A 27,455-nucleotide genomic window follows, 5' to 3' on the forward strand; every position below is an offset into this window, starting at 1 on the left:
AGACTCTGGAGGGGTGAGCTTTGAGGATTTAAGGGGCGGAGACTTCAGAGGGATGAGTTTTGAGGATTCTAGAAGCAGATACTTAGGAGGGGTGAACTTCGAGGATTCAAGAAGCAAAGGCTCAGGAGGGGTGAGCTTTGAGGATTCTAGGGTTAGAGACTCAGTAGGGGTGAGCTTAGAGGATTGTAGGGACAGGGTCTCCGGAGGGGTGAGCTTTGCGGATTGTAGGGGCAAAGACTCAAGAGGGATGAGCTTTGAGGATTCTAGGTGCAGAGACACTCGAGGTGTGAGCTTTGAGGATTCTAGGTCCAGAGATGGAGGAGTGAGCTTTGAGGATTCTAGGGGCAGTGACTCCAGAGGGGTAAACTTAGTGGATTCCAGGGGCAGAGATTCCAGAGGGGTGAACTTTGAAGATTCTAGAGGCAGAGACTCCGGAGGGGTGAGCTTTGAGGATTCTAGAAGCAGACTTATGAGGGGTGAGTTTTGAGGATTCTAGGGTTAGAGACTCAGTAGGGGTGAGCTTTGAGAATTCTAGGGCAGATACTCCGGAGGAGTGAGCTTTGCAGATTCTAGGGGCGCAGACTCAGGAGAGGTGAGCTTTGAGGACTCTAGAGGCAAAGACTCTGGAGGGGTGAGCTTTGAGGATTCTAGAGGCATAGACTCTGGAGGGGTGAGCCTTGAGGATTCCAGGGCAGGGACCAAGGACAGCAGGAGACTTGAAGACATCATCCCAGTATACAGAAGATCTGAGCTTTGATGATTCTTCTGCCAAGGATACCGAAGAGGGAAATCCTGGAGACTTGAAGACCCCGGTAGGATACCAAGAAGAGGAGAGCTTGAGGACTCCAGGGCTGGGGCTATAGGAGGGAAGGAGACATGAGGGTCTCAGGACGGGTACTCTAGAGGAGTGGCGCCCTGAGGATTTCAGAGGCGAGGTCAAAAGGACACTTGATGAACCCATCCCGGTGTACAGGAGGGCTCAGCTTTGAGGATTCCAAGGCCGGGATACAGAACGGGTAAACTTGCAGACCCTGGGTAAGATCCTCAGGAGGGGTGAGCTTCAGAAGTCTAGATGTGGGTACTCGGGAAGGGTAAGCTTTGAGGATGCCAGGGATAGAGGACAGGAGGAGGTTTGAGGAGCCTTGGTCGGCTGGAGAATGGGAGGAGACATGAGGGTTAAGGCCAGGTACTCAGTAGGGCTGGAGCACTGAAGACTCCAGAGTCAGGGAGAAGCCATGAGGGCCACTGACCTAGACACCTCAGGTGGAGTGAGCTTTGAAAATTCCAGGGCCAGGGACACAGAAAGGAAGGAGATTTGGGAACCCTAAGCCAGGTACCTAGGAGGCGTGACATTTTGAGGATTCCAGGGCTGGGGACATAGGACGGGGGGGGCATAAGGGTCCCAGGACGGGGGGGGGGCATAAGGGTCCCAGGACGGGGGGATATAAGGGTCCCAGGACGGTTACCCGGGAGGAGTGGAGCCTTGAGGATTCCAGGGCCAGTGACATTGGAGGGGAGATGACATGAGGGTCCAGCCCTGTGAAATTATCTAGGGGTCAATAAAATTTTAAACAGATGGCGGGCAGTGTTTTAGGTGTTGGATGTCTAACGTATACGAGACCTTTAAGTACTCGTGCATCGTATACGAGACCTTTAAGTACTCGTGCATCATTGGCATATCGATGAAATTTGATGCTGTTCTAGGTTGACGACATTCGAGGCTAGTGAGGGTTTCTTCAGGAGTGGAAGGATTTGGCCTGTTTTAAGAGCTTCTGAGAAGCTACCTTGAGTGAGGGAGGCATTGACAATGGTGATTCTCTGTAGAGCGCCTTGACAAAGGATGAAGACATTTTAATAGGAGGTGGCTTTGAAGGAGTGGAGTAGGTGAGAAAGATCTGCAAGAGATACAGCTTTAAAAAATGACTATTGCGGAAGGCAAGAAGAAAGGGTGGATCTAAGGGGAGAGGCAGGATTGGTGTTGCTGATATGCTGTCCCACCTTCTGTTGTTTTTCAGTTTGTAAAAGGCTGATGGCATTGCACATGTATGAAGGGCATGGGATAGGACAGCCACACAGATGGTTAGGATTAATAACTCTGCCGCTGGCTGCCAGCCTTTTAGCTTTGTCAATACTTGTTTTGTCATTATGTTTTTTGTAAAACTTTGTTGTTGGGGAAACTGCTGGGTTCAATGTGAAAAAAACAGTGATTAAAAGCAAAGCATATTTTTTGGTCTCGGAAAGCATGCATGCCATAGTAGTACCTGGCACTGAAGGGAACTATTTTGTGAGTGAATGTGCTACACAGTCACTATATGTGGAGTGATCCAGCGCCTGGAGTCTGCTATCCAACCGCCCCATGCTGTAAGCTGCAGTGGGATAAAGACAAGTGTGAATGACAACTGGCCAATGGCAAAGAGGGCTAACTGAACGCCCCAAAGCTAACTAGGCTATATATATATATATATATACATATATATAGATATAGAAAAATTAAAAGGTCTTGGCTAATGCCAGAAAAAAACAGAACAGCTGATACAGCAACTTTCAAAATGACACAAACTCTACAACAGTATGCCTCTTTAAAAGGAATATAAATATTGAAATATGATCCATCAGACACCAAACAACCCAATCCTTTCAAAACATTGATTTACAAAGAAACACGTGGAGATGTATTCTCGGAGGATGTAATTTTATTTAGTTGTACCTTCAGAACATCCTTGGAAATGCCCCCAGTATAACCGCAGGTTACAGGAGCAGCGGCGACTTTCAGAAACATGTCCTTTTAACAGGTAAGGATGCTTAGTGGACATCAGGAGGGCGATACTTCCACAACCCAAACGTGCAAGTATTCCAATTGCATTTCAGCATTCTACTTTCATGTTATTTTTTACCATACATTGTCGTACATTTATTTTTAAAGTCTTTTTGACCGCAATGAATTCATTTATCAAATAACGTAAAAAACCGAGGGATGCAGAATAAGATATTCTTTCCATTCTGCGCACTTTACACAAAGTTTGTTAACTTATCATGATGTATTCTGAAGACAAAACAGGCTTTCTTTCCAAGCGTAAACTGCACATGGCCGCAGCTAGTGCCTTGATTATGGGGTGAAATCCCCCAAGAGGTCCGGAATAGGCTGGTGATGATGAAGAATGCACCTTTTGTAATGAGCTCTACAAGGGGCTACATCACTCACTTAATCAGTAGTTTACAAAATAACCCAGATACACGTCGGACAATGTCTCGGATAGTGAGGCACCGCCCAACGAATAATAAATCCTAAAAGCTACTTAACCAGCCCTAGTGTATAAAAGAGAACATCAATTTAATTAAAACATTTGCATATACAACCTGGGCCAGTGCACACAATACCAGCGGAAATGTGAATGGACTTTAGTTTACGTCCAGGGCAGTGGACGGACATTCGTTTGGCACCGACCATCAGTGCATTTCCACCCAGAAAAACACTATCCCCTGCTTAATACTGGGCACCAGGCTGGAGGTCACTGGTGAAGCAAGGATGCGATGAGTGCAGCAGGTTAGGGACAAGATGAACAAGTCACTATGGCTGATCAGTAACTGAAGTCATTAAATAAAACAAAGACTGGCTCAAAAAACCCCAGAAAGACTGGCTCTGGAAAGCTGAGCCAATTCTGCAATAAGTCAAAGTACATGTTCACGCAGACACAGGCAGGCAAAGCACTGAGACCATAAGCACACTCAGGTGGTTCCTTGGTGGCTGTAGACGTGCAGCACTGAGACCACAAGCCCGCTCAGGGGGTTCCTTGGTGGCTGTAGACGTGCAGCACTGAGACCACAAGCACACTCAGGTGGTTCCTTGGTGGCTGTAGACGTGCAGCACTGAGACCACAAGCCCGCTCAGGTGGTTCCTTGGTGGCTGTAGACGTGCAGCACTGAGACCACAAGCACGCTCAGGTGGTTCCTTGGTGGCTGTAGACGTGCAGCACTGAGACCACAAGCACGCTCAGGTGGCTCCTTGGTGGCTGTAGACGTGCAGCACTGAGACCACAAGCACGCTCAGGTGGTTCCTTGGTGGCTGTACATGTGCAGCACTGAGACCACAAGCACGCTCAGGTGGTTCCTTGGTGGCTGTAGACGTGCAGCACTGAGACCACAAGCACGCTCAGGTGGCTCCTTGGTGGCTGTACATGTGCAGCACTGAGACCACAAGCACGCTCAGGTGGCTCCTTGGTGGCTGTACATGTGCAGCACTGAGACCACAAGCACGCTCAGGTGGTTCCTTGGTGGCTGTAGACGTGCAGCACTGAGACCACAAGCCCGCTCAGGTGGTTCCTTGGTGGCTGTAGACGTGCAGCACTGAGACCACAAGCACACTCAGGTGGTTCCTTGGTGGCTGTAGACGTGCAGCACTGAGACCACAAGCCCGCTCAGGTGGTTCCTTGGTGGCTGTAGACGTGCAGCACTGAGACCACAAGCACGCTCAGGTGGCTCCTTGGTGGCTGTACATGTGCAGCACTGAGACCACAAGCACGCTCAGGTGGCTCCATGGTGGCTGTACATGTGCAGCACTGAGACCACAAGCACGCTCAGGTGGTTCCTTGGTGGCTGTAGACGTGCAGCACTGAGACCACAAGCACGCTCAGGTGGCTCCTTGGTGGCTGTAGACGTGCAGCACTGAGACCACAAGCACGCTCAGGTGGCTCCTTGGTGGCTGTACATGTGCAGCACTGAGACCACAAGCACGCTCAGGTGGCTCCTTGGTGGCTGTAGACGTGCAGCACTGAGACCACAAGCACGCTCAGGTGGCTCCTTGGTGGCTGTAGACGTGCAGCACTGAGACCACAAGCACGCTCAGGTGGCTCCTTGGTGGCTGTAGACGTGCAGCACTGAGACCACAAGCACGCTCAGGTGGTTCCTTGGTGGCTGTAGACGTGCAGCACTGAGACCACAAGCACGCTCAGGTGGCTCCTTGGTGGCTGTAGACGTGCAGCACTGAGACCACAAGCACGCTCAGGTGGCTCCTTGGTGACTGTACATGTGCAGCACTGAGACCACAAGCACGCTCAGGTGGTCCTTGGTGGCTGTAGACGTGCAGCACTGAGACCACAAGCACGCTCAGGTGGTTCCTTGGTGGCTGTAGACGTGTAGCACTGAGGTTGTTGTCTACCAAGGACATATAGGTAATGTAAGATGTGAGACATTTTAAAACAAATGAGCTTTCCAGGAGTGGTTTTATTAGCACGGACATGGGGCTGTGTACCCGTCTCAGGAGCACACACTTCCACTAGGTATCTGTGTATCGGAGCTGCAGCAGGGTACCTGTCTCAGGGGCACACACTTCCCCTAGGTATCTGTGTAGCGGAGCTGCAGCAGGGTACCCGACTCAGGAGCACACACTTCCACTAGGTATCTGTGTAGCGGAGCTGCAGCAGGGTACCCGTCTCAGGAGCACACACTTCCCCTAGGTATCTGTGTATCGGAGCTGCAGCAGGGTACCCGTCTCAGGGGCACACACTTCCACTAGGTATCTGTGCATCGGAGCTGCAGCAGGGTACCTGTCTCAGGGGCACACACTTCCACTAGGTATCTGTGTATCAGAGCTGCAGAAGGGTACCCGTCTCAGGAGCACACACTTCCACTAGGTATCTGTGTAGCGGAGCTGCAGCAGGGTACCCGTCTCAGGAGCACACACTTCCACTAGGTATCTGTGTAGCGGAGCTGCAGCAGGGTACCCGTCTCAGGGGTACACACTTCCACTAGGTATCTGTGTAGCGGAGCAGCAGCAGGGTACCCGTCTCAGGAGCACACACTTCCACTAGGTATCTGTGTATCGGAGCTGCAGCAGGGTACCGTCTCAGGAGCACACACTTCCACTAGGTATCTGTGTATCGGAGCTGCAGCAGGGTACCAGTCTCAGGACCACACACTTGCAGTAGGTATCTGTGTAGCGGAGCAGCAGCTGGGTACCCGTCTCAGGAGCACACACTTCCCCTAGGTATCTGTGTAGCGGAGGTGGGGTACCTGTCTCAGGAGCACACATTTCCACTAGGTATCTGTGTAGTGGAGCTGCAGCAGGGTACCTGTCTCAGGGGCACACACTTCCACTAGATACCTGTGTAGCGGAGATGCAGCAGGGTACCTGTCTCAGGGGTACACACTTCCACTAGGTATCTGTGTATCGGAGCTGCAGCAGGGTACCCGTCTCAGGAGCACACACTTCCACTAGGTATCCGTGTATCGGAGCTGCAGCAGGGTACCCGTCTCAGGACCACACACTTGCAGTAGGTATCTGTGTAGCGGAGCAGCAGCTGGTACCCGTCTCAGGAGCACACACTTCCCCTAGGTATCTGTGTAGCGGAGGTGGGGTACCTGTCTCAGGAGCACACATTTCCACTAGGTATCTGTGTAGTGGAGCTGCAGCAGGGTACCTGTCTCGGGGGCACACACTTCCACTAGGTATCTGTGTATCGGAGCTGCAGCAGGGTACCCGTCTCAGGAGCACACACTTCCCCTAGGTATCTGTGTATCGGAGCTGCAGCAGGGTACCCGTCTCAGGGGCACACACTTCCCCTAGGTATCTGTGTATCGGAGCTGCAGCAGGGTACCTGTCTCAGGGGCACACACTTCCCCTAGGTATCTGTGTAGTGGAGCTGCAGCAGGGTACCCGTCTCAGGACCACACACTTGCAGTAGGTATCTGTGTAGCGGAGCTGGGATACCTGTCTCAGGAGCACACACTTCCACCAGGTATCTGTGTAGTGGAGCTGCAGCAGGGTACCCGTCTCAGGAGCACACACTTTCATTAGGTATCTGTGTAGCGGAGCTGCAGCAGGGTACCCGTCTCAGGAGCACACACTTCCACTAGGTATCTGTGTAGCGGAGCTGCAGCAGGGTACCCGTCTCAGGAGCACACACTTCCACTAGGTATCTGTGTATCGGAGCTGCAGCGGGGTACCCGTCTCAGGACCACACACTTCCACTAGGTATCTGTGTAGCAGAGCTGCAGCAGGGTACCCGTCTCAGGACCACACACTTCCACTAGGTATCTGTGTAGCGGAGCTGGGGTACCCGTCTCAGGAGCACACACTTCCACTAGGTATCTGTATTGCGGAGCTGCAGCAGGGTACCTGTCTCAGGACCACACACTTCCACTAGGTATCTGTGTAGCGAAGCTGCAGCAGGGTACCTGTCTCAGGGGCACACACTTCCACCAGGTATCTGTGTATCGGAGCTGCAGCAGGGTACCCGTCTCAGGACCACACACTTGCAGTAGGTATCTGTGTAGCGGAGCTGCAGCAGGGTACCTGTCTCAGGAGCACACACTTTCATTAGGTATCTGTGTAGCGGAGCTGCAGCAGGGTACCTGTCTCAGGAGCACACACTTCCAGTAGATATCTGTGTATCGGAGCTGCAGAAGGGTACCTGTCTCAGGAGCACACACATCCACTAGGTATCTATATTGCGGAGCTGCAGCAGGGGACCCGTCTCAGGAGCACACACTTCCACTAGGTATCTGTGTAGCGGAGCTGCAGCAGGGTACCTGTCTCAGGAGCACACACTTCCCCTAGGTATCTGCGTATCGGAGCTGCAGCAGGGTACCTGTCACAGGACCACACACTTCCACTAGGTATCTGTGTAGCGGAGCTGGAGCTGCAGCAGGGTACCTGTCTCAGGGGCACACACTTCCACTAGGTATCTGTGTATCGAGCTGCAGCAGGGTACCCGTCTCAGGATCACACACTTCCACTAGGTATCTGTGTAGCGGAGCTGGAGCTGCAGCAGGGTACCTGTCTCAGGGGCACAAACTTCCACTAGGTATCTGTGTATCGGAGCTGCAGAAGGGTACCTGGCTCAGGAGCACACACTTTCACTAGGTATCTGTGTATCGGAGCTGCAGAAGGGGACCTGTCTCAGGGGCACACACTTCCAGTAGGTATCTGTGTATCCGAGCTGCAGCAGGGTACCCGTCTCAGGACCACACACTTCCACTAGGTATCTGTGTATCGGAGCTGCAGCAGGGTACCCGTCTCAGGACCACACACTTCCACTAGGTATCTGTGTATCGGAGCTGCAGCAGTGTACCCGTCTCAGGATCACAGACTTCCACTAGGTATCTGTGTATCGGAGCTGCAGAAGGGTACCTGCCTCAGGAGCACACACTTTCACTAGGTATCTGTGTATCGGAGCTGCAGAAGGGTACCTGTCTCAGAGGCACACACTTCCACTAAGTATCTGTGTATCCGAGCTGCAGCAGGGTACCCGTCTCAGGACACACACTTCCACTAGGTATCTGTATTGCGGAGCTGCAGCAGGGTACCCGTCTCAGGAGCACACACTTCCACTAGGTATCTGTGTAGCGGAGCTGCAGCAGGGTACCCGTCTCAGGAGCACACACTTCCCCTAGGTATCTGTGTATCGGAGCTGCAGCAGGGTACCTGTCTCAGGACCACACACATCCACTAGGTATCTGTGTAGCGGAGCTGGAGCTGCAGCAGGGTACCTGTCTCAGGGGCACACACTTCCACTAGGTATCTGTGTATCGGAGCTGCAGAAAGGTACCTGTCTCAGGAGCACACACTTGCAGTAGGTGTCTGTGTAGCGGAGCTGAAGCAGGGTACCTGTCTCAGGAGCACACACTTCCCCTAGGAATCTGTGTAGCGGAGCTGCAGCAGGGTCCCTGTCTCAGGAGCACACACTTCCACTAGGTATCTGTGTACCGAGCTGCAGCAGGGTACCCGTCTCAGGACCACACACTTCCCCTAGGTATCTGTGTAGCGGAGGTGGGGTACCTGTCTCAGGAGCACACATATCCACTAGGTATCTGTGTAGTGGAGCTGCAGCAGGGTACCTGTCTCAGGGGCACACACTTCCACTAGGTACCTGTGTATCGGAGCTGCAGCAGGGTACCCGTCTCAGGAGCACACATTTCCACTAGGTATCTGTGTATCGGAGCTGCAGCAGGGTACCCGTCTCAGGACCACACACTTGCAGTAGGTATCTGTGTAGCGGAGCTGCAGCTGGGTACCCGTCTCAGGAGCACACACTTCCCCTAGGTAGCTGTGTAGCGGAGCTGCAGCAGGGTACCCGTCTCAGGAGCACACACTTCCCCTAGGTATCTGTGTATCGGAGCTGCAGCAGGGTACCCGTCTCAGGGGCACACACTTCCCCTAGGTATCTGTGTATCGGAGCTGCAGCAGGGTACCCGTCTCAGGACCACACACTTCCACTAGGTAGCTGTGTATCGGAGCTGCAGCAGTGTACCAGTCTCAGGAGCACACACTTCCCCTAGCTATCTGTGTAGTGGAGCTGCAGCAGGGTACCCGTCTCAGGAGCACACACTTCTCCTAGGTATCTGTGTAGCGGAGCTGGGGTACCTGTCTCAGGAGCACACACTTCCACCAGGTATCTGTGTAGCGGAGCTGCAGCAGGGTACCCGTCTCAGGAGCACACACTTCCACCAGGTATCTGTGTAGCGGAGCTGCAGCAGGGTACCAGTCTCAGGAGCACACACTTCCACTAGGTATCTGTGTAGCGGAGCTGCAGCAGGGTACCCGTCTCAGGAGCACACACTTCCACTAGGTATCTGTGTAGCGGAGCTGGGGTACCCGTCCCAGGAGCACACACTTCCACTAGGTATCTGTATTGCGGAGCTGCAGCAGGGTACCTGTCTCAGGAGCACACACTTCCAGTAGGTATCTGTGTATCGGAGCTGCAGAAGGGTACCTGTCTCAGGAGCACACACATCCACTAGGTATCTGTATTGCAGAGCTGCAGCAGGGTACCCGTCTCAGGAGCACACACTTCCACTAGGTATCTGTGTAGCGGAGCTGCAGCAGGGTACCCTTCTCAGGAGCACACACTTCCCCTAGGTATCTGTGTATCGGAGCTGCAGCAGAGTACCTGTCTCAGGACCACACACTTCCAGTAGGTATCTGTGTAGCGGAGCTGCAGCAGGGTACCTGTCTCAGGGGCACACACTTCCAGTAGGTATCTGTGTATCGGAGCTGCAGAAAGGTACCTGTCTCAGGAGCACACACTTGCAGTAGGTGTCTGTGTAGCGGAGCTGCAGCAGGGTACCTGTCTCAGGAGCACACACTTCCACTAGGTATCTGTGTATCGAGCTGCAGCAGGGTACTCGTCTCAGGACCACACACTTCCACTAGGTATCTGTGTATCGGAGCTGCAGCAGGGTACCCGTCTCAGGATCACACACTTCCACTAGGTATCTGTGTAGCGGAGCTGGAGCTGCAGCAGGGTACCTGTCTCAGGGGCACACACTTCCGCTAGGTATCTGTGTATCGGAGCTGCAGAAGGGTATCTGTCTGAGGAGCACACACTTTCACTAGGTATCTGTGTATCGGAGCTGCAGAAGGGTACCTGTCTCAGGGGCACACACTTCCACTAGGTATCTGTGTATCCGAGCTGCAGCAGGGTACCCGTCTCAGGAGCACACACTTCCACTAGGTATCTGTGTAGCGGAGCTGCATCTTGGTACCTGTCTCAGGAGCACACACTCCCAGAAGGTATCTGTGTAGCGGAGCTGCAGCAGGGTACCGTCTCAGGAGCACACACTTCCACTAGGTATCTGTGCATCGGAGCTGCAGCAGGGTACCTGTCTCAGGGGCAAACACTTCCACCAGGTATCTGTGTATCGGAGCTGCAGCAGGGTACCTGTCTCAGGGGCACACACTTCCACTAGGTATCTGTGTATTGGAGCTGCATCTTAGTACCTGTCTCAGGAGCACACACACCCAGAAGGTATCTGTGTAGCGGAGCTGCAGCAGGGTACCCGTCTCAGGAGCACACACTTCCACTAGGTATCTGTGTCGCAGAGCTGCAGCAGGGTACCTGTCTCAGTGGCACACACTTCCACTAGGTATCTGTGTAGCGGAGCTGCAGAAGGGTACCGTCTCAGGAGCACACACTCCCAGAAGGTATCTGTGTATCGGAGCTGCATCTTGGTACCTGTCTCAGGAGCACACACTTGCAGTAGGTATCTGTGTAGTGGAGCTGCAGCAGGGTACCTGTCTCAGGGGCACACACTTCCACTAGGTATCTGTGTAGCGGAGCTGCAGAAGGGGACAGTCTCAGGAGCACACACTTCCACTAGGTATCTGTGTAGCGGAGCTGCAGCAGGGTACCTGTCTCAGGAGCACACACTTCCACCAGGTATCTGTGTAGCGGAGCTGCAGCAGGGTACCCGTCTCAGGAGCACACACTTCCACTAGGTATCTGTGTATCGGAACAGCAGCAGGGTACCCGTCTCAGGACCACACACTTGCAGTAGGTATCTGTGTAGCGGAGCTGCAGCTGGGTACCCGTCTCAGCAGCACACACTTCCCCTAGGTATCTGTGTAGCGGAGCTGCAGCAGGGTACCCGTCTCAGGACCACACACTTCCACTAGGTAGCTGTGTATCGGAGCTGCAGCAGGGTACCCGTCTCAGGAGCACACACTTCCCCTAGGTATCTGTGTATCAGAGCTGCAGCAGGGTACCCGTCTCAGGGGCACACACTTCCCCTAGGTATCTGTGTATCGGAGCTGCAGCAGGGTACCTGTCTCAGGGGCACACACTTCCCCTAGGTATCTGTGTAGTGGAGCTGCAGCAGGGTACCCGTCTCAGGACCACACACTTGCAGTAGGTATCTGTGTAGCGGAGCTGGGATACCTGTCTCAGGAGCACACACTTCCACCAGGTATCTGTGTAGTGGAGCCGCAGCAGGGTACCCGTCTCAGGAGCACACACTTTCATTAGGTATCTGTGTAGCGGAGCTGCAGCAGGGTACCCGTCTCAGGAGCACACACTTCCACTAGGTATCTGTGTAGCGGAGCTGCAGCAGGGTACCCGTCTCAGGAGCACTCACTTCCACTAGGTATTTGTGTATCGGAGCTGCAGCGGGGTACCCGTCTCAGGACCACACACTTCCACTAGGTATCTGTGTAGCAGAGCTGCAGCAGGGTACCCGTCTCAGGACCACACACTTCCACTAGGTATCTGTGTAGCGAAGCTGCAGCAGGGTACCTGTCTCAGGGGCACACACTTCCACCAGGTATCTGTGTATCGGAGCTGCAGCAGGGTACCCGTCTCAGGACCACACACTTGCAGTAGGTATCTGTGTAGCGGAGCTGCAGCAGGGTACCTGTCTCAGGAGCACACACTTTCATTAGGTATCTGTGTAGCGGAGCTGCAGCAGGGTACCTGTCTCAGGAGCACACACTTCCAGTAGGTATCTGTGTATCGGAGCTGCAGAAGGGTACCTGTCTCAGGAGCACACACATCCACTAGGTATCTGTATTGCGGAGCTGCAGCAGGGTACCCGTCTCAGGAGCACACACTTCCACTAGGTATCTGTGTAGCGGAGCTGCAGCAGGGTACCCGTCTCAGGAGCACACACTTCCCCTAGGTATCTGTGTATCGGAGCTGCAGCAGGGTACCTGTCTCAGGACCACACACTTCCACTAGGTATCTGTGTAGCGGAGCTGCAGCAGGGTACTTGTCTCAGGGGCACACACTTCCACTAGGTATCTGTGTAGCGGAGCTGGAGCTGCAGCAGGGTACCTGTCTCAGGGGCACAAACTTCCACTAGGTATCTGTGTTTCGGAGCTGCAGAAGGGTACCTGGCTCAGGAGCACACACTTGCAGTAGGTATCTGTGTATCCGAGCTGCAGCAGGGTACCCGTCTCAGGACCACACACTTCCACTAGGTATCTGGGTATCGGAGCTGCAGCAGTGTACCCGTCTCAGGATCACACACTTCCACTAGGTATCTGTGTATCGGAGCTGCAGAAGGGTACCTGTCTCAGAGGCACACACTTCCACTAAGTATCTGTGTATCCGAGCTGCAGCAGGGTACCCGTCTCAGGAGCACACACTTCCACTAGGTATCTGTATTGCGGAGCTGCAGCAGGGTACCCGTCTCAGGAGCACACACTTCCACTAGGTATCTGTGTAGCGGAGCTGCAGCATGGTACCCGTCTCAGGAGCACACACTTCCCCTAGGTATCTGTGTATCGGAGCTGCAGCAGGGTACCTGTCTCAGGACCACACACTTCCACTAGGTATCTGTGTAGCGGAGCTGGAGCTGCAGCAGGGTACCTGTCTCAGGGGCACACACTTCCACTAGGTATCTGTGTATCGGAGCTGCAGAAAGGTACCTGTCTCAGGAGCTCACACTTGCAGTAGGTGTCTGTGTAGCGGAGCTGAAGCAGGGTACCTGTCTCAGGAGCACACACTTCCCCTAGGTATCTGTGTAGCGGAGCTGCAGCAGGGTCCCTGTCTCAGGAGCACACACTTCCACTAGGTATCTGTGTATCGAGCTGCAGCAGGGTACCCGTCTCAGGACCACACACTTCCCCTAGGTATCTGTGTAGCGGAGGTGGGGTACCTGTCTCATGAGCACACATTTCCACTAGGTATCTGTGTAGTGGAGCTGCAGCAGGGTACCTGTCTCAGGGGCACACACTTCCACTAGGTACCTGTGTATCGGAGCTGCAGCAGGGTACCCGTCTCAGGAGCACACACTTCCACTAGGTATCTGTGTATCGGAGCTGCAGCAGGGTACCCGTCTCAGGACCACACACTTGCAGTAGGTATCTGTGTAGCGGAGCTGCAGCTGGGTACCCGTCTCAGGAGCACACACTTCCCCTAGGTAGCTGTGTATCGGAGCTGCAGCAGGGTACCCGTCTCAGGGGCACACACTTCCCCTAGGTATCTGTGTATTGGAGCTGCAGCAGGGTGCCCGTCTCAGGGGCACACACTTCCCCTAGGTATCAGTGTATCGGAGCTGCAGCAGGGTACCCGTCTCAGAGGCACACACTTCCTCTAGGTATCTGAGTAGCGGAGCTGCAGCAGGGTACCCGTCTCAGGACCACACACTTCCACTAGGTAGCTGTGTATCGGAGCTGCAGCAGTGTACCAGTCTCAGGAGCACACACTTCCCCTAGCTATCTGTGTAGCGGAGCTGCAGCAGGGTACCCGTCTCAGGAGCACACACTTCTCCTAGGTATCTGTGTAGCGGAGCTGGGGTACCTGTCTCAGGAGCACACACTTCCACCAGGTATCTGTGTAGTGGAGCTGCAGCAGGGTACCCGTCTCAGGAGCGTACACTTTCATTAGGTATCTGTGTAGCGGAGCTGCAGCAGGGTACCCGTCTCAGGAGCACACACTTCCACTAGGTATCTGTGTAGCGGAGCTGCAGCAGGGTACCCGTCTCAGGAGCACACACTTCCACTAGGTATCTGTGTAGCGGAGCTGGGGTACCCGTCTCAGGAGCACACACTTCCACTAGGTATCTGTATTGCGGAGCTGCAGCAGGGTACCTGTCTCAGGAGCACACACTTCCAGTAGGTATCTGTGTATCGGAGCTGCAGAAGGGTACCTGTCTCAGGAGCACACACATCCACTAGGTATCTGTATTGCAGAGCTGCAGCAGGGTACCCGTCTCAGGAGCACACACTTCCACTAGGTATCTGTGTAGCGGAGCTGCAGCAGGGTACCCGTCTCAGGAGCACACACTTCCCCTAGGTATCTGTGTATCGGAGCTGCAGCAGGGTACCTGTCTCAGGACCACACACTTCCAGTAGGTATCTGTGTAGCGGAGCTGGAGCTGCAGCAGGGTACCTGTCTCAGGGGCACACACTTCCACTAGGTATCTGTGTATCGGAGCTGCAGACAGGTACCTGTCTCAGGAGCACACACTTGCAGTAGGTGTCTGTGTAGCGGAGCTGCAGCAGGGTACCTGTCTCAGGAGCACACACTTGCAGTAGGTGTCTGTGTAGCGGAGCTGCAGCAGGGTACCCGTCTCAGGATCACACACTTCCACTAGGTATCTGTGTAGCGGAGCTGGAGCTGCAGCAGGGTACCTGTCTCAGGGGCACACACTTCCGCTAGGTATCTGTGTATCGGAGCTGCAGAAGGGTATCTGTCTGAGGAGCACACACTTGCAGTAGGTATCTGTGTATCCGAGCTGCAGCAGGGTACCCGTCTCAGGAGCACACACTTCCACTAGGTATCTGTGTAGCGGAGCTGCATCTTGGTACCTGTCTCAGGAGCACACACTCCCAGAAGGTATCTGTGAAGCGGAGCTGCAGCAGGGTACCGTCTCAGGAGCACACACTTCCACTAGGTATCTGTGTATCGGAGCTGCAGAAGGGTACCTGTCTCAGGGGCACACACTTCCACTAGGTATCTGTGTATCCGAGCTGCAGCAGGGTACCCGTCTCAGGAGCACACACTTCCACTAGGTATCTGTGTAGCGGAGCTGCATCTTGGTACCTGTCTCAGGAGCACACACTCCCAGAAGGTATCTGTGTAGCGGAGCTGCAGCAGGGTACCGTCTCAGGAGCACACACTTCCACTAGGTATCTGTGTATCGGAGCTGCAGCAGGGTACCTGTCTCAGGGGCACACACTTCCACCAGGTATCTGTGTATCGGAGCTGCAGCAGGGTACCTGTCTCAGGGGCACACACTTCCACTAGGTATCTGTGTAGCGGAGCTGCAGAAGGGTACCGTCTCAGGAGCACACACTCCCAGAAGGTATCTGTGTATCGGAGCTGCATCTTGGTACCTGTCTCAGGAGCACACACTTGCAGTAGGTGTCTGTGTAGCGGAGCTGCAGCATGGTACCTGTCTCAGGGGCACACACTTCCACTAGGTATCTGTGTATCGGAGCTGCAGCAGGGTCCCTGTCTCAGGAGCACACACTTCCACTAGGTATCTGTGTAGTGGAGCTGCAGCAGGGTACCTGTCTCAGGGGCACACACTTCCACTAGGTATCTGTGTAGCGGAGCTGCAGAAGGGGACCGTCTCAGGAGCACACACTTCCACTAGGTATCTGTGTAGCGGAGCTGCAGCAGGGTACCTGTCTCAGGAGCACACACTTCCACCAGGTATCTGTGTAGCGGAGCTGCAGCAGGGTACCCGTCTCAGGAGCACACACTTCCACTAGGTATCTGTGTATCGGAGCTGCAGCAGGGTACCCGTCTCAGGAGCACACACTTCCCCTAGGTAGCTGTGTAGCGGAGCTGCAGCAGGGTACCCGTCTCAGGAGCACACACTTCCCCTAGGTATCTGTGTATCGGAGCTGCAGCAGGGTACCCATCTCAGGGGCACACACTTCCCCTAGGTATCTGTGTATCGGAGCTGCAGCAGGGTCCCTGTCTCAGGAGCACACACTTCCACTAGGTATCTGTGTAGTGGAGCTGCAGCAGGGTACCTGTCTCAGGGGCACACACTTCCACTAGGTATCTGTGTAGCGGAGCTGCAGAAGGGGACCGTCTCAGGAGCACACACTTCCACTAGGTATCTGTGTAGCGGAGCTGCAGCAGGGTACCTGTCTCAGGAGCACACACTTCCACTAGGTATCTGTGTAGCGGAGCTGCAGCAGGGTACCTGTCTCAGGAGCACACACTTCCACTAGGTATCTGTGTAGCGGAGCTGCAGCAGGGTACCTGTCTCAGGGGCACACACTTCCACTAGGTATCTGTGTAGCGGAGCTGCAGCAGGGTACCCGTCTGAGGAGCACACACTTCCACTAGGTATCTGTATTGCGGAGCTGCATCTTGGTACCTGTCTCAGGACCACACACTTCCATTCAATATTTGTGTAGTGGAACTGGTGTGGGGGGTATCTGTGTAGTGGAGAGTGTATCCATCTCAGGGGCACACACTTCCACTAGGTATCTGTGTAGCGGAGCTGCAGAAGGGTACCGTCTCAGGAGCACACACTTTCACAATACCATCACATAGATGCCTTGTGGAAGGGGTCGGTGGACAGAAGACGCTCTATGGTCAGTATTCCCATCAGGGAGGAGGGAGTCTCACTTCCTCTATGCTAATGGTGTAGGAGGCACCCACCTTGGGTAAGCACGAGATATATTTAATAATGGCACATTTTAATAAAATCCTAACATCAGGAGCAGAAAGTTCACATGATTTGCTAAAAATGCATTTCCGACCAACAGAGAATATATACACACACACACTGATTACATCAACCACATACCATCAGGTTACAACTCTGCTCCCAATATGGACACTGGGGAAATGCAAGGGACTTCATGATCTAAAAGCGAAAGTGGCAGTGTGCCAGGGGACCTATTTTGAGCCAGGCCAACAGTGATTATCCCAAAACTAAAACCAGAGCATGGGTCGCAGGTTCATGATGTGGTATTCCAGTGCCCACTGGATCTCAGAGGTGCCGTCAGAGTGGCGGAAGATGAGTACTGGGTAAGCTCACACCACAAATAGCACAGGGATGACTTGCAAGGCATCTCACATATGGTCTCCAGCACTGCCGGAAAGAGCTGTGTTTGCAAAGCTTGCACTTGAGGCACATGCTTTGGGCAGACGTCCTTGCTTTTGGTCCTGTGGTCCATCCTGCAGAGACTGTGGAGCGGTCACAATGTCGTACTGTATGGAAGTAAAATAGTGGCAGACAGGATCCCGTGGTGAAGGAGCATGTTGGGTCCATGTATTGTGGAGAGATCACAATCGCTTAGAGGGCACCGTGCAAGAGCGCAGACATGATCCCGTGGTGAAGGAGCCCGTTGGGTCCATGTCTTGCAGAGAGGTCACAATCGCTTAGTGGGCACCATGCAAGAGCACAGACAGGATCTGTGATGAAGGAACCCATTGGGTCCATGTCTTGCAGAGCGGTCACAAACTCTTAGTGGGCACCATGCAAAAGCACAGACAGGATCCAGTGGTGAAGGGTCCCGTTGGGTCCCTGTGTTGTAGAGATGTCACACTCGCTTAGTGGGCACCGTGCAAGAGCACAGACCGGATCCGTGGTGAAGGAAATCCATTGGATCCATGTCTTGCAGAGACAGTGCAAAGAGGTCACAAACTCTCATGGGGCAACGAACAAGAGCACCTACAGGATCCCACAGTAAAAAACGTGTTCATGTCTTGCAAGCAGAGATTGCAGAGAGGAGGTCACTTTAAATCAGCCAACAGCCTGAAAGGGTCTAGGAAGATCTCCTTGGCCCCTCTTCCAAGTCATATGCAAACTCCAAAAAACATGTCTACTTTAGATCCCCACTGGAGACCTCACAAGCTGCCGATGTTTGGAAAACTCTTGAGCTTTTCGGGGAAGTCATCCTTGTAGAGAACGGGGTCCGCCCGGTGTTCCACAACCTTCAGAGGCATGGTGCCAAAGACGGACGCAAATTTGTTGATGCATTCGGATCTGGGGGGGGGAGAAGAAAACAACCATTAACTTTGAGCTTTACCTAGACGAAAATCACTCTCATAACAGCAACGTCACTCCAGTTACACAATAAAAAAAATCCACAAAAGGGCCTTAGAGTGGACAATCATCCTAGGGTTGCTTGGGTCATGCTGTAGGCGTGCGGCCAATGCAGCACATGCGTGTGGTGTGGGCCTCAGCAGGGCCTAAAGCTTCCACAAACATGCCTTCCCAGCCCTCCCATCCCCTGAATCAAACCCATCTTTCAGGCAATGCACCGGCCTATAAACGGGGTAATGTCAGCTCAAGGCTCCCCAAGTACCTTCAAGACCATATAAGGCTATTCAAAGCAGATCGCGATCTAGCGCCAAGTTGGACATTCATTAACTATGGCATTTCAGTTGTGAATAGTTCTACAAAGGCGTGAGCTGGGGGATGAGGGCAGCTGAGCACCAGACCCTCTGGTGTCACCAACGGAGTGCGCTGAACAGGTGGAGATCGCCCAGTGCGATGATGGGGCAAGAGATCAGAAACATCAGAGCTGGCTCCCGCGACACGCATCAAAGACACAGGGTCTTGTTAGCTAATTAATCATTCATTTGTTAATTCGACAGCACAGCGCCAATCGTGACACCTTGGAGCCACTTGTGAGTGCTGGAGACAAATGGTCGTCCGCATAAAGCAGTACAGAGTAGTATGTGCTTGAGTAGCAGAGACGACTCTACACCAGGGATACTCAATGTACGGCCCGCGGGCCTCATGCGGCCCCTGGGGCAACAGGAGTACTGGGCAGCTGTTTGCTCGACTCCGTACTAACAAAAATATTAAATACACAAACAATCATTTATTTCAAACCTAACTGGTGTTAAAGAAAGGAAGTAACTAGGGACTCCTGCACTTAACTTTAGAAACTCCTTCATTTTTAAAGACATCTTGCAGCATAAGTGTAAAACTAAGACAGTCTCTTCAAAATTAATTAAGTGTATTTAGTTAACATGCAGAACCTTTTCGCCTTAGTACAATTTATTTTATCTGTGCATTGAGATGTATTCATTTTAAAGTGATAGTTTTCAAACATAAATTTGGAAACATTAATTATTTCCCTTACCCTGAGAACACCACCAATAGTAAATTAAAGAGACAAGTCACTTGGTATTTGCACTTTATGGGTGGCCTGGGTTCCTATCATACATAAACAACATTATAGTTTATTAAATCAAACATAGAAGCAGGTTTTGTGCAGTGCACACCATGAATCATGTATTTCGAGGTCATCTTAAATGTTATAATGCAGAAAAAGGAGGGAAAGTGACACTCAACAATTGCCTAGGATCACAACATTTGGAAAAGTGAGTAAGCCGGGATTAATTCCAGGTTTTCTGGTTTCCCATTGTTTTAGTCACCCACTAGATGTATATCCTTTGCTTCCCCTACACCTACCTTGCCACCAATCCCCCTAGTCACCCCACCCGACTGCCACCACCCTGGCATCAATGCGGCCCCCAGGCACGTCACAGACCAAACTTTTTGGCCCCTGGGAAAATGTTTGCGAGTACCCATGCTCTACACTGTGTGTGTGGTATTATCAGTGGGGTGGGAGGGTGGGGAAAGGGGCAATTTAGAAGGGGGCAGCAGTAGCAACAGTATGGCTGCTCCTATGTCGCGAGTATTTTCATTGTGACCTTCTTGGATATAAAAATATTTCAAAATAAGGAAGTCTTGAAACAAGGCGGTCTTGTCGACAACAGTAGCCAACTCTTATGAAATCAGTAAGTGCATGCAAAAGCCAAGGGCATGATTTCTTTGTTTCACATTTTTAGGGTCGAGCCTGTGTTGCATGCGCTCGCCCATGCGTATCGCAGCGAGACGCATTAGGTATTAGAAAAGGGCTCGGAGCCCTGTAGACGTCATGTCAGTGTTTTTCATTGGTTGCCTAGTAAAATCTGCTTGCTTTCATTAGTCAAAGGCATGCACACGTCATGCCTTTTCCGGTGGCTAGCCCTCCTCGAGCACAGCGGCCAAGTACAGAAAACATGCGAGGCTCGCTGTTTTCTGTCGGATTGTGGACTACTTTTTCTCTATTTTCCTAGCGCGATTTCGCTTGGCAGAAGTCGAGCGCTTTACACAGTTAATTTCACTTTTTTTTCGGGTTACGTACATAAAAGCACTTTTGCCGATAGATGAAATGTCGGGTTGGGAGTTTACAACGCGATCAGCTCTAACATGAGCAAACGCGAGACCCGTTGCATTGCAAATGCTTGTTATATAGTGCAACTCTACCCAGCACTTTATATAAGGGAAGAAAAAACACCTCCTTACAGAGAACAGGAAAACACTGGAAACTAAGAACTACAGGAAGCGAATTATCCTCATGGGCAGACTACATACAATATCATAACAGGCAGAGTACGGAAAGAGAGCAGGAGAAAGAGCGGTGGGAACACGGTGACTCGTTGAAAGGAAGAATAAGCAGGGAGGAAGGAATCTGGGTGGGCAGACTGAGGAGCAAGATCTGAGCGAAAGGAAGGTGGAAGGGACTAGGAGCAGAGCAGCGGGGGAAGAAAAAGTAGGGCGGAACAGGAAGGGTGGAGCAGAAGGAGGCGGTGGATGAACAAAGGGTGGAGCAGAAGGAGGCGGTGGCGGAACAGGCAGGGTGGAGCAGAAGGAGGCGTGGCGCAACAGAAAGGGTGGAGCAGAAGGAGGCGGTGGAAGAACAGGAAGGGTGGAGCAGAAGGAGGCGGTGGAAGAACAGTTAGGGTGGAGCAGAAGGAGGCGGTGGAAGAACAGGAAGGGTGGGGAAGAAGGAGGCGGTGGAAGAACAGGAAGGGTGGGGCAGAAGGAGGCGTGGTGCAACAGAAAGGGTGGAGCAGAAGGAGGCGGTGGTGGAACAGGAAGGGTGGAGCAGAAGGAGGCGGTGGAAGAACAGGAAGGGTGGAGCAGAAAGAGGCGGTGGAAGAACAGGAAGGGTGGAGCAGAAGGAGGCGGTGGAAGAACAAAGGGTGGAGCAGAAGGTGGCGGAACAGGAAGGGTGGAGCAGAAGGAGGCAGTGGAAGAACAGGAAGGGTGGAGCAGAAGGTGGCAGAACAGAAAGGGTGGAGCAGAAGGAGGCGGTGGCAGAACAGGAAGGGTGGAGCAGGAGGCAGTGAAAGAACAGGAAGGGTGGAGCAGAAGGAGGCGGTGGAAGAACAGGAAGGGTGGAGCAGAAGGAGGCGGTGGAAGAACAGGAAGGTGGAGGAGAAGGAGGCAGTGGAAGAACAGGAAAGGTGGAGCAGAAGGTGGCGGAACAGGAAGGGTGGAGAAGAAGGAGGCGGTGAGTGGTGAAGGGCCGCCCCTAAGAAGGATCGCATAGCAGCCCTGTGCAGCCCCGTGCAATCTATAATTCCTTGATTTGCACCTGGAAACTTCTCTGCTCCCCAGGTTCCTACTTCCTCAGGAGATTTTTAAGCACAATGACAGGTGACCTTGTTTTTGGAAGTGAGTGGCTTTGTACGTGATACAGGCAAGCTTACATTTAACTCTGCTTCAGCTGGGGTCAGTCTAGCTCACAACAGACTGGAATTAAATGGCCACGTTTCTATGCGCCTGGCATACGTCTGCAGCAGAGTTCATCGGGCATGACTTGTTGGTATCTGTCAGAATAGAGTTTTCAGAATCTAGTTGTGCGATGACAAGACACGGGATGACTAGTCAAAAATCTGTAGGTGAAGCAGGCCATTGTCCATTTTTATGTGTGCTGGATATGGAGAGATGTGGCTCTCACCAGAAGCTGAGAGTATTGACCTCGGAGGTAAGGGGAGGTAGGAAGTCAATTGTCCATTTAAAAGTCCTCCTTTTATGTTTTAAATATTCGACAAATATTCAATAAATCAAGCATAAACAGCCAACACGTTTCGTTCCTTGAAATAATAGAACTTCTTCAGGGCAGAAAAACTAGTATAATTTACAAAGTGCAGTCAGCTTAAAGTTATTTTTAGAGGGAAATTATCTCTTGATCTGCTTGCCTACAAAGAGTTTACATTTACACAATTCCACAGAAAAACACAAATAGAATCCCCCTGTAATTAGAGAGTGAAGCATCTCACACAAACCAGCATATAATTTGAATATATTGGGAAAAGTAAATAGGACCTATATATTGAGGCAGCAGTGAAACAATGTCATTTTGGTAGGCTGCCTGTACCTCTCTGCTCGCATTCAAGCTTCTCCAGATTTCACAGCAGTCTATGATCATCTCACGGACTCGAGGCATTTACAGAACTTTCCTATCATGGGAGGTTTCTCAGAGCACCATGCAGGGAGGTTGCCACCAATAACTAGAGAGAATGTGGGGTTAAAAGAACACATTGTCTTGTGATAGTCAGAAGGCTGGTGAAGCAAACCTGAATGTCAGATACATATGCCAAGAGCCCGAGGCCTACAGCAGGACTAACCATCGAGCCACGGATGCTGTTCTGAAGCAGAACAGAGAAGACTGCTGGTTCCAAGAGCAGCAGCTGAGGAATTCAATCCCATCTGACTCGTCTCTGAGGTGCAAGAGGAGGGCAAAGAAAGGACAGGGAGTTGTCCAAAGTGGTAAGACAAATTAGCAATTTGAAAGATCAATGGATGTAGCTCTCAGAAGTTGCTAATGCTTCTCTGTGGTGAAGATGAGGGACGCTCAGACAGCAGAAAAGTTATACTTGGTACACACAAGACTTGAACCATAAAACCCTACTGTGCTCAACAGCACCAAAGCCATACAGTTGGGAAAACAGTGCCAACTTCACAGCACAACCCAGCAAACCAAACTAACATCTCAAATCCAACGCTAGCCTAAACATACCGCAGATCGACATGCATGTGTCATGGCTACATACCTGGCCAGAAACCCTAGTCTAAAGAACTACAGAGGCCGCGCCATGGACAACCAATGGCAAAGTCCCCAGCATCCTGTCAATGCAGTCATAGAAGAGGCTACAAGTCTTCATCTGGATCAAACTCGTTTTACTCTCACAACCACTAACATGAACATTAATAAACCAGGCATTAACTAACAAATTACAACCGCACACAGCTACCACACACAAACAATCGATGAACACATGTGGAGGACGTCCCCATTGGCCAAGCAGACCAGCATCTTTCTAATGGTACAAGGCACTGTGCAAAAACGGTGAACGTAAAAGAGCTGATTGCTTAACTACTACGCTGTAAATATAGGCAGAAGAAGAGACCTCCATCTGCTGTTATGTCCTATTCGTCTGCTACTGGAGCCCCGAGTGCCAGGAGCTCTATATGTGTGATAAAAAACAGAGACCGCTTCTCCTTGTAGCTGAAATCATTCCTGCTTTAAGCTCTCTGCCTAGGTACTGATGGGCGGAATGAGGGACGCTTTGGTCTGAGGGAATAAATTCCGCTAAATGTCACCTGTGGATTCAGTTCCACCGAGATGGATTTTTGGGAACCAGGAGGAGACTGTGCTGAAATGTCTTTATTGAACCAGAGGGATGGGCCCTCCCTGGCCTTCACCAGCACCCTGAGTGGAAAGAAGTCCACAGATCTCACCATCGCACTGCCACCAGACTGAGGTGAGACCATGGAGATCTGCTCATCCTTAGCCTTCTGGCTGTGCCTGTTGATGAAAGACCTGCTTAGGAAGAAACAAACACAGACAGGCAATGCACAAAGCTGTACCCAGCATTAGTCTTCCACCAGAGCAAGGATGTCCAACACAGGTCAAGGTAGGCCAGATCTATGCCATGTTTTCAAAATGACCACATAAAGTAACTTTTTATACCATTAATCTCAATAGAACTCATATACATAATCAGTGGCGAGCCTTAAAATCTGACATGGACTCAGTCTCCCCTGTACCTATGTTGGATACCCTTCTAGAGGCGCCTTCTACAGTCTGGAGCTTCACTGCGCTGGCCGGACTAGCATGTCCGACGTCACAGAACAGTTGCCAGACCAGGCCTTGGAACTCTTTCTGTTGCTGGTGCATTAGCGCCACACAAAGTCCTAAGGAAACTTTGTTCAGTAGGCAAAATAAGACCTGTCCCAGTCTCGTGAAGGCACACCATGGGAATGTAGTTGAGAGAGAAAATATAGACTGTGGACTGTGCATGTGGTGTGGAATGGGTTTGGTTTGGCTCTTGCTGAGTGATGGGATTGGAGGATGTGTGCTGTGTTGTATCAATACTGAAGAACAAACTGGTGTTCCTTCTACCCTTGTGTGGTGCTTTCTTCTTTCCAACATCTTGCGAGGAGCGGAGCACTGAAGTAACAGTCCAGGCCACTCCACTCTCTGAAACCAGCTTCTCGACCCACCAATCAGTCATCAACATATTACGATCTCTATAGGCTATAATGGAATCTTAATACAGAGGACGAGATATCTGTCACGTTTGTGACGGAGTATTCCCCTCCCCAAGATCTAAGCCAGGTCCTGAGTCTTTAGTATTTACCACCTATCCTCGTCGGCACCTTGCAACTTCTTCCATAACAAGCACCTTATTTTGTTGTATTGCAGCATTTATTTGCACTTAATAAAACAGGCAGGGTTGTGAAGCGCTTTTTTAGCATTGGGTTCCTATTAGGTTCCATAGGGATAGTGTGGTGAAGGAAATCAAGCCATTAGGTTATATTCCTTTTTTCATGTTTCCTCCACAAACTGGATGGCTTTCAGCTAAGGGTAAACTCTAAACCAGGCTCAAGTCTTGACTGGTGAACGATGAAGAAGGCTGAATGGTGATGAAGGCTGTTGATTTCGGTTGCCTTTGAGAGAAGTACCTGTCCAGTGTGCTGTGTGACCTTTGCTACACTTGTCTTCCACCTCCCCCATAGCCTGAGGGGTCAGTTTTAGGCACCACAGGACCACGTAAGTTTATACTTTCCATTAAGGATCAGTTATTTAAATATAGTGTGGGCATTAATAAATCGTGCACTAAAATATTTTAAAATGTAATTAATGTGGTATGCACGCTATTGGTCTTTACGCTGATGTTTTAAGATGTATGTTCTGCTGAAATCAGCAAAAAGTATGGATACAAATAAAACCATGTTATACCACCTTCATATCACGTACAAGTGGACTTACGCATCCCCTGCCCCATGTTTGCAGAAACAGTTTCTCTTTCAAGTGTCCTCCTCTGACTGGCCTCCACACAGCCTTTGGATGAAGTGGTGCTTCTCACGGCAGGGAATGCGAAGGTTGTCTCCAAATAGAAGCACCCACAACGCAGGAACAATGAGGTGTGGGACCTCTGCATCTGGTTATCAACCTTCGTGAAGCAGCAATTGGAGTAAAGTGCTAGAAACGTCCTCGCCTTCGACAACAAACTACAGTCCCATCCTCTCCTCTACTATCCACCAAATGGCGGCACTCGGGAAGCGGCAATCATCAGCTCCTTCCTCCCAGCTCCTCACTTCAGTGTCCGGGTCTGCACCCTCCAGCCACAGAAATGCAGGCAATAGACTTCCATGGGGAACTTGGCCTCAACCCCGCTTTGTACAATGCAAAAAGAGAGTCCTCCATACGGATCACACTTTTCTCTTCTCTCTTCCTATTTAATGCCGCCAGTCAAGCTTTAAGGGCGAAAATCAAACATTGGCTCGTGGATTTGCAGAATCTCCTTACGGTGTTTGCTTATTTACCCGGTATATTCTCTCCGCATGGGCCTAGTGCTGGCCTAGCAGCGGATGGACTATTTGCCTTGTCTAGGGTCTATCAAAGTACACAATAAAGCCCTATCTCACACACAAATAACATCTTTCTCTATCCTCAAGTTACAAGGAATTTCAAAGAGTCCCCTCTGAATTTCCAAATGTCTGCGTGAAAACCTCCCCTCTCCCTTTTTTTGGAACAACCCTCTCCTCACTTTCCATTCTCCTAAAGCCTCCTCTCTCTGAGCACAGCCAACCTTGTCACTTGCATATTTGCTTTCATCTTTATTATTCAATTTCTACAAGCTGCCCTCATTTAGTTCCAAAATGTCAAAGAAATCCTGATCTCTCCTCCTTTGAAAGGCATACCTGCAATCGAATGACACCTAATATCCTCTATTAATCCCATCAACCATCTGCATGGAAACACAACTCCTACCCTCACTGATGATCACAGCTAATTCTTATTAACTGAATCCCCCAGACAGAAAATTCATAGGATGATCCCCTGAAAGCACAAGATTAGTCCCAATAAGCAATAATCACTGGACTCACCATTTACCTTGGTGAGGAGCGTTCTGTCCATTATAAATTGCTGCCATGCATCCTCAGTGGTAGTAAGTGCTATATAATTGCAATTAAAATACAATATATATTTTAAGGAGTGGCACATTGTGATTTCCTAATGAACATTAGAACCAAAATTCAATTTCTTTCTCAATTTCTTTGTGGGTGGGCACAATGGTCTGTACTGCAAGTGATAACTAATTTAGCGGGGGAATGATCTGCAATAACAAATACTGAAAATCATTACCAAATTAACTTCTAAGCAACATTTTTCTGATAGTAAGTTTTTATTGGCCGAGATCGAATGAAGTGCAGCAGTAGAAGAAACCTGCCTGGTGCCTGGAGAAGCATGTCCTGTTACAGACTCTTCTAAAGAGCTTATTTTTCTAGAAAACTACAGCCCACGACAAACAAAAAGATACTGCATGGTGACTCATAAATTGGGGCATTTTTATCTTTGTTTAACACTTTTGTTTTATTGGCATTCAAAAGTTATGACATACCATACGGTATGACCAGTATCAAACATCCTGTGGGAATCAACAGTCCGCTTTTTGGGATTGTGGTCATATTACATGCATTTTGTCGTTTCAGCCCGAGTGAGGTCTCCCCATCCAACGTATGGGGTTTTGGTTAACATCACGGACTAGTCCCATTAACTGAGATAACGAGCATGCATGCCGGGGCCATCAACAGGGTTGGGACCTCGGGCCCCATTAATTGGGGCATTTTCTATGATGTGGTGCCTTTGGAGTGATCCTCAAAATGGATCCACTAGTGTGTCTTGCCTGCACCTCGACTCCCTTCCCCCACCTCGCTCACCCTTCTGGAGGCTCTTGCCTTGTTCTTGCTATTTTTTACAAAAGCCAATAAAAACATTTCTTATAAAAAAAACAAAGATATTTCATGGTTCTCTTCTGGAAGAAACCATCTGATAAATCAGCAAAATATTTAAATGTCTCAACACATACATACTTTCTGACACCAAACACATTGTGGAATGTTTTTGTTAAACCAATTTCAGGTCAGGCTTTGATGTAATCCAACCCATTTGGGGAAATGCCAGAATT

At 51.0% G+C, this 27,455-nt stretch overlaps 1 protein-coding gene across 1 annotated transcript in view; it reads right to left on the minus strand.

Annotated features, from left to right (window-relative positions):
• Window positions 1-16,862: 16,862 nt before the first annotated feature.
• EXT2 (exostosin glycosyltransferase 2) overlaps window positions 16,863-27,455 on the minus strand; it is a 324,143-nt gene continuing 313,550 nt past the window's right edge. The window contains exon 14 of the mRNA XM_069221798.1: window positions 16,863-18,174. Within this exon, the coding sequence (XP_069077899.1) occupies window positions 18,036-18,174 (139 nt within the window). The 3' untranslated portion in view covers window positions 16,863-18,035. The remainder of the gene's footprint in view (window positions 18,175-27,455) is intronic.

The sequence above is a fragment of the Pleurodeles waltl genome, chromosome 3_1, assembly GCF_031143425.1.
Source record: "Pleurodeles waltl isolate 20211129_DDA chromosome 3_1, aPleWal1.hap1.20221129, whole genome shotgun sequence".
Classification (NCBI taxonomy): Eukaryota; Metazoa; Chordata; class Amphibia; order Caudata; family Salamandridae; genus Pleurodeles; species Pleurodeles waltl.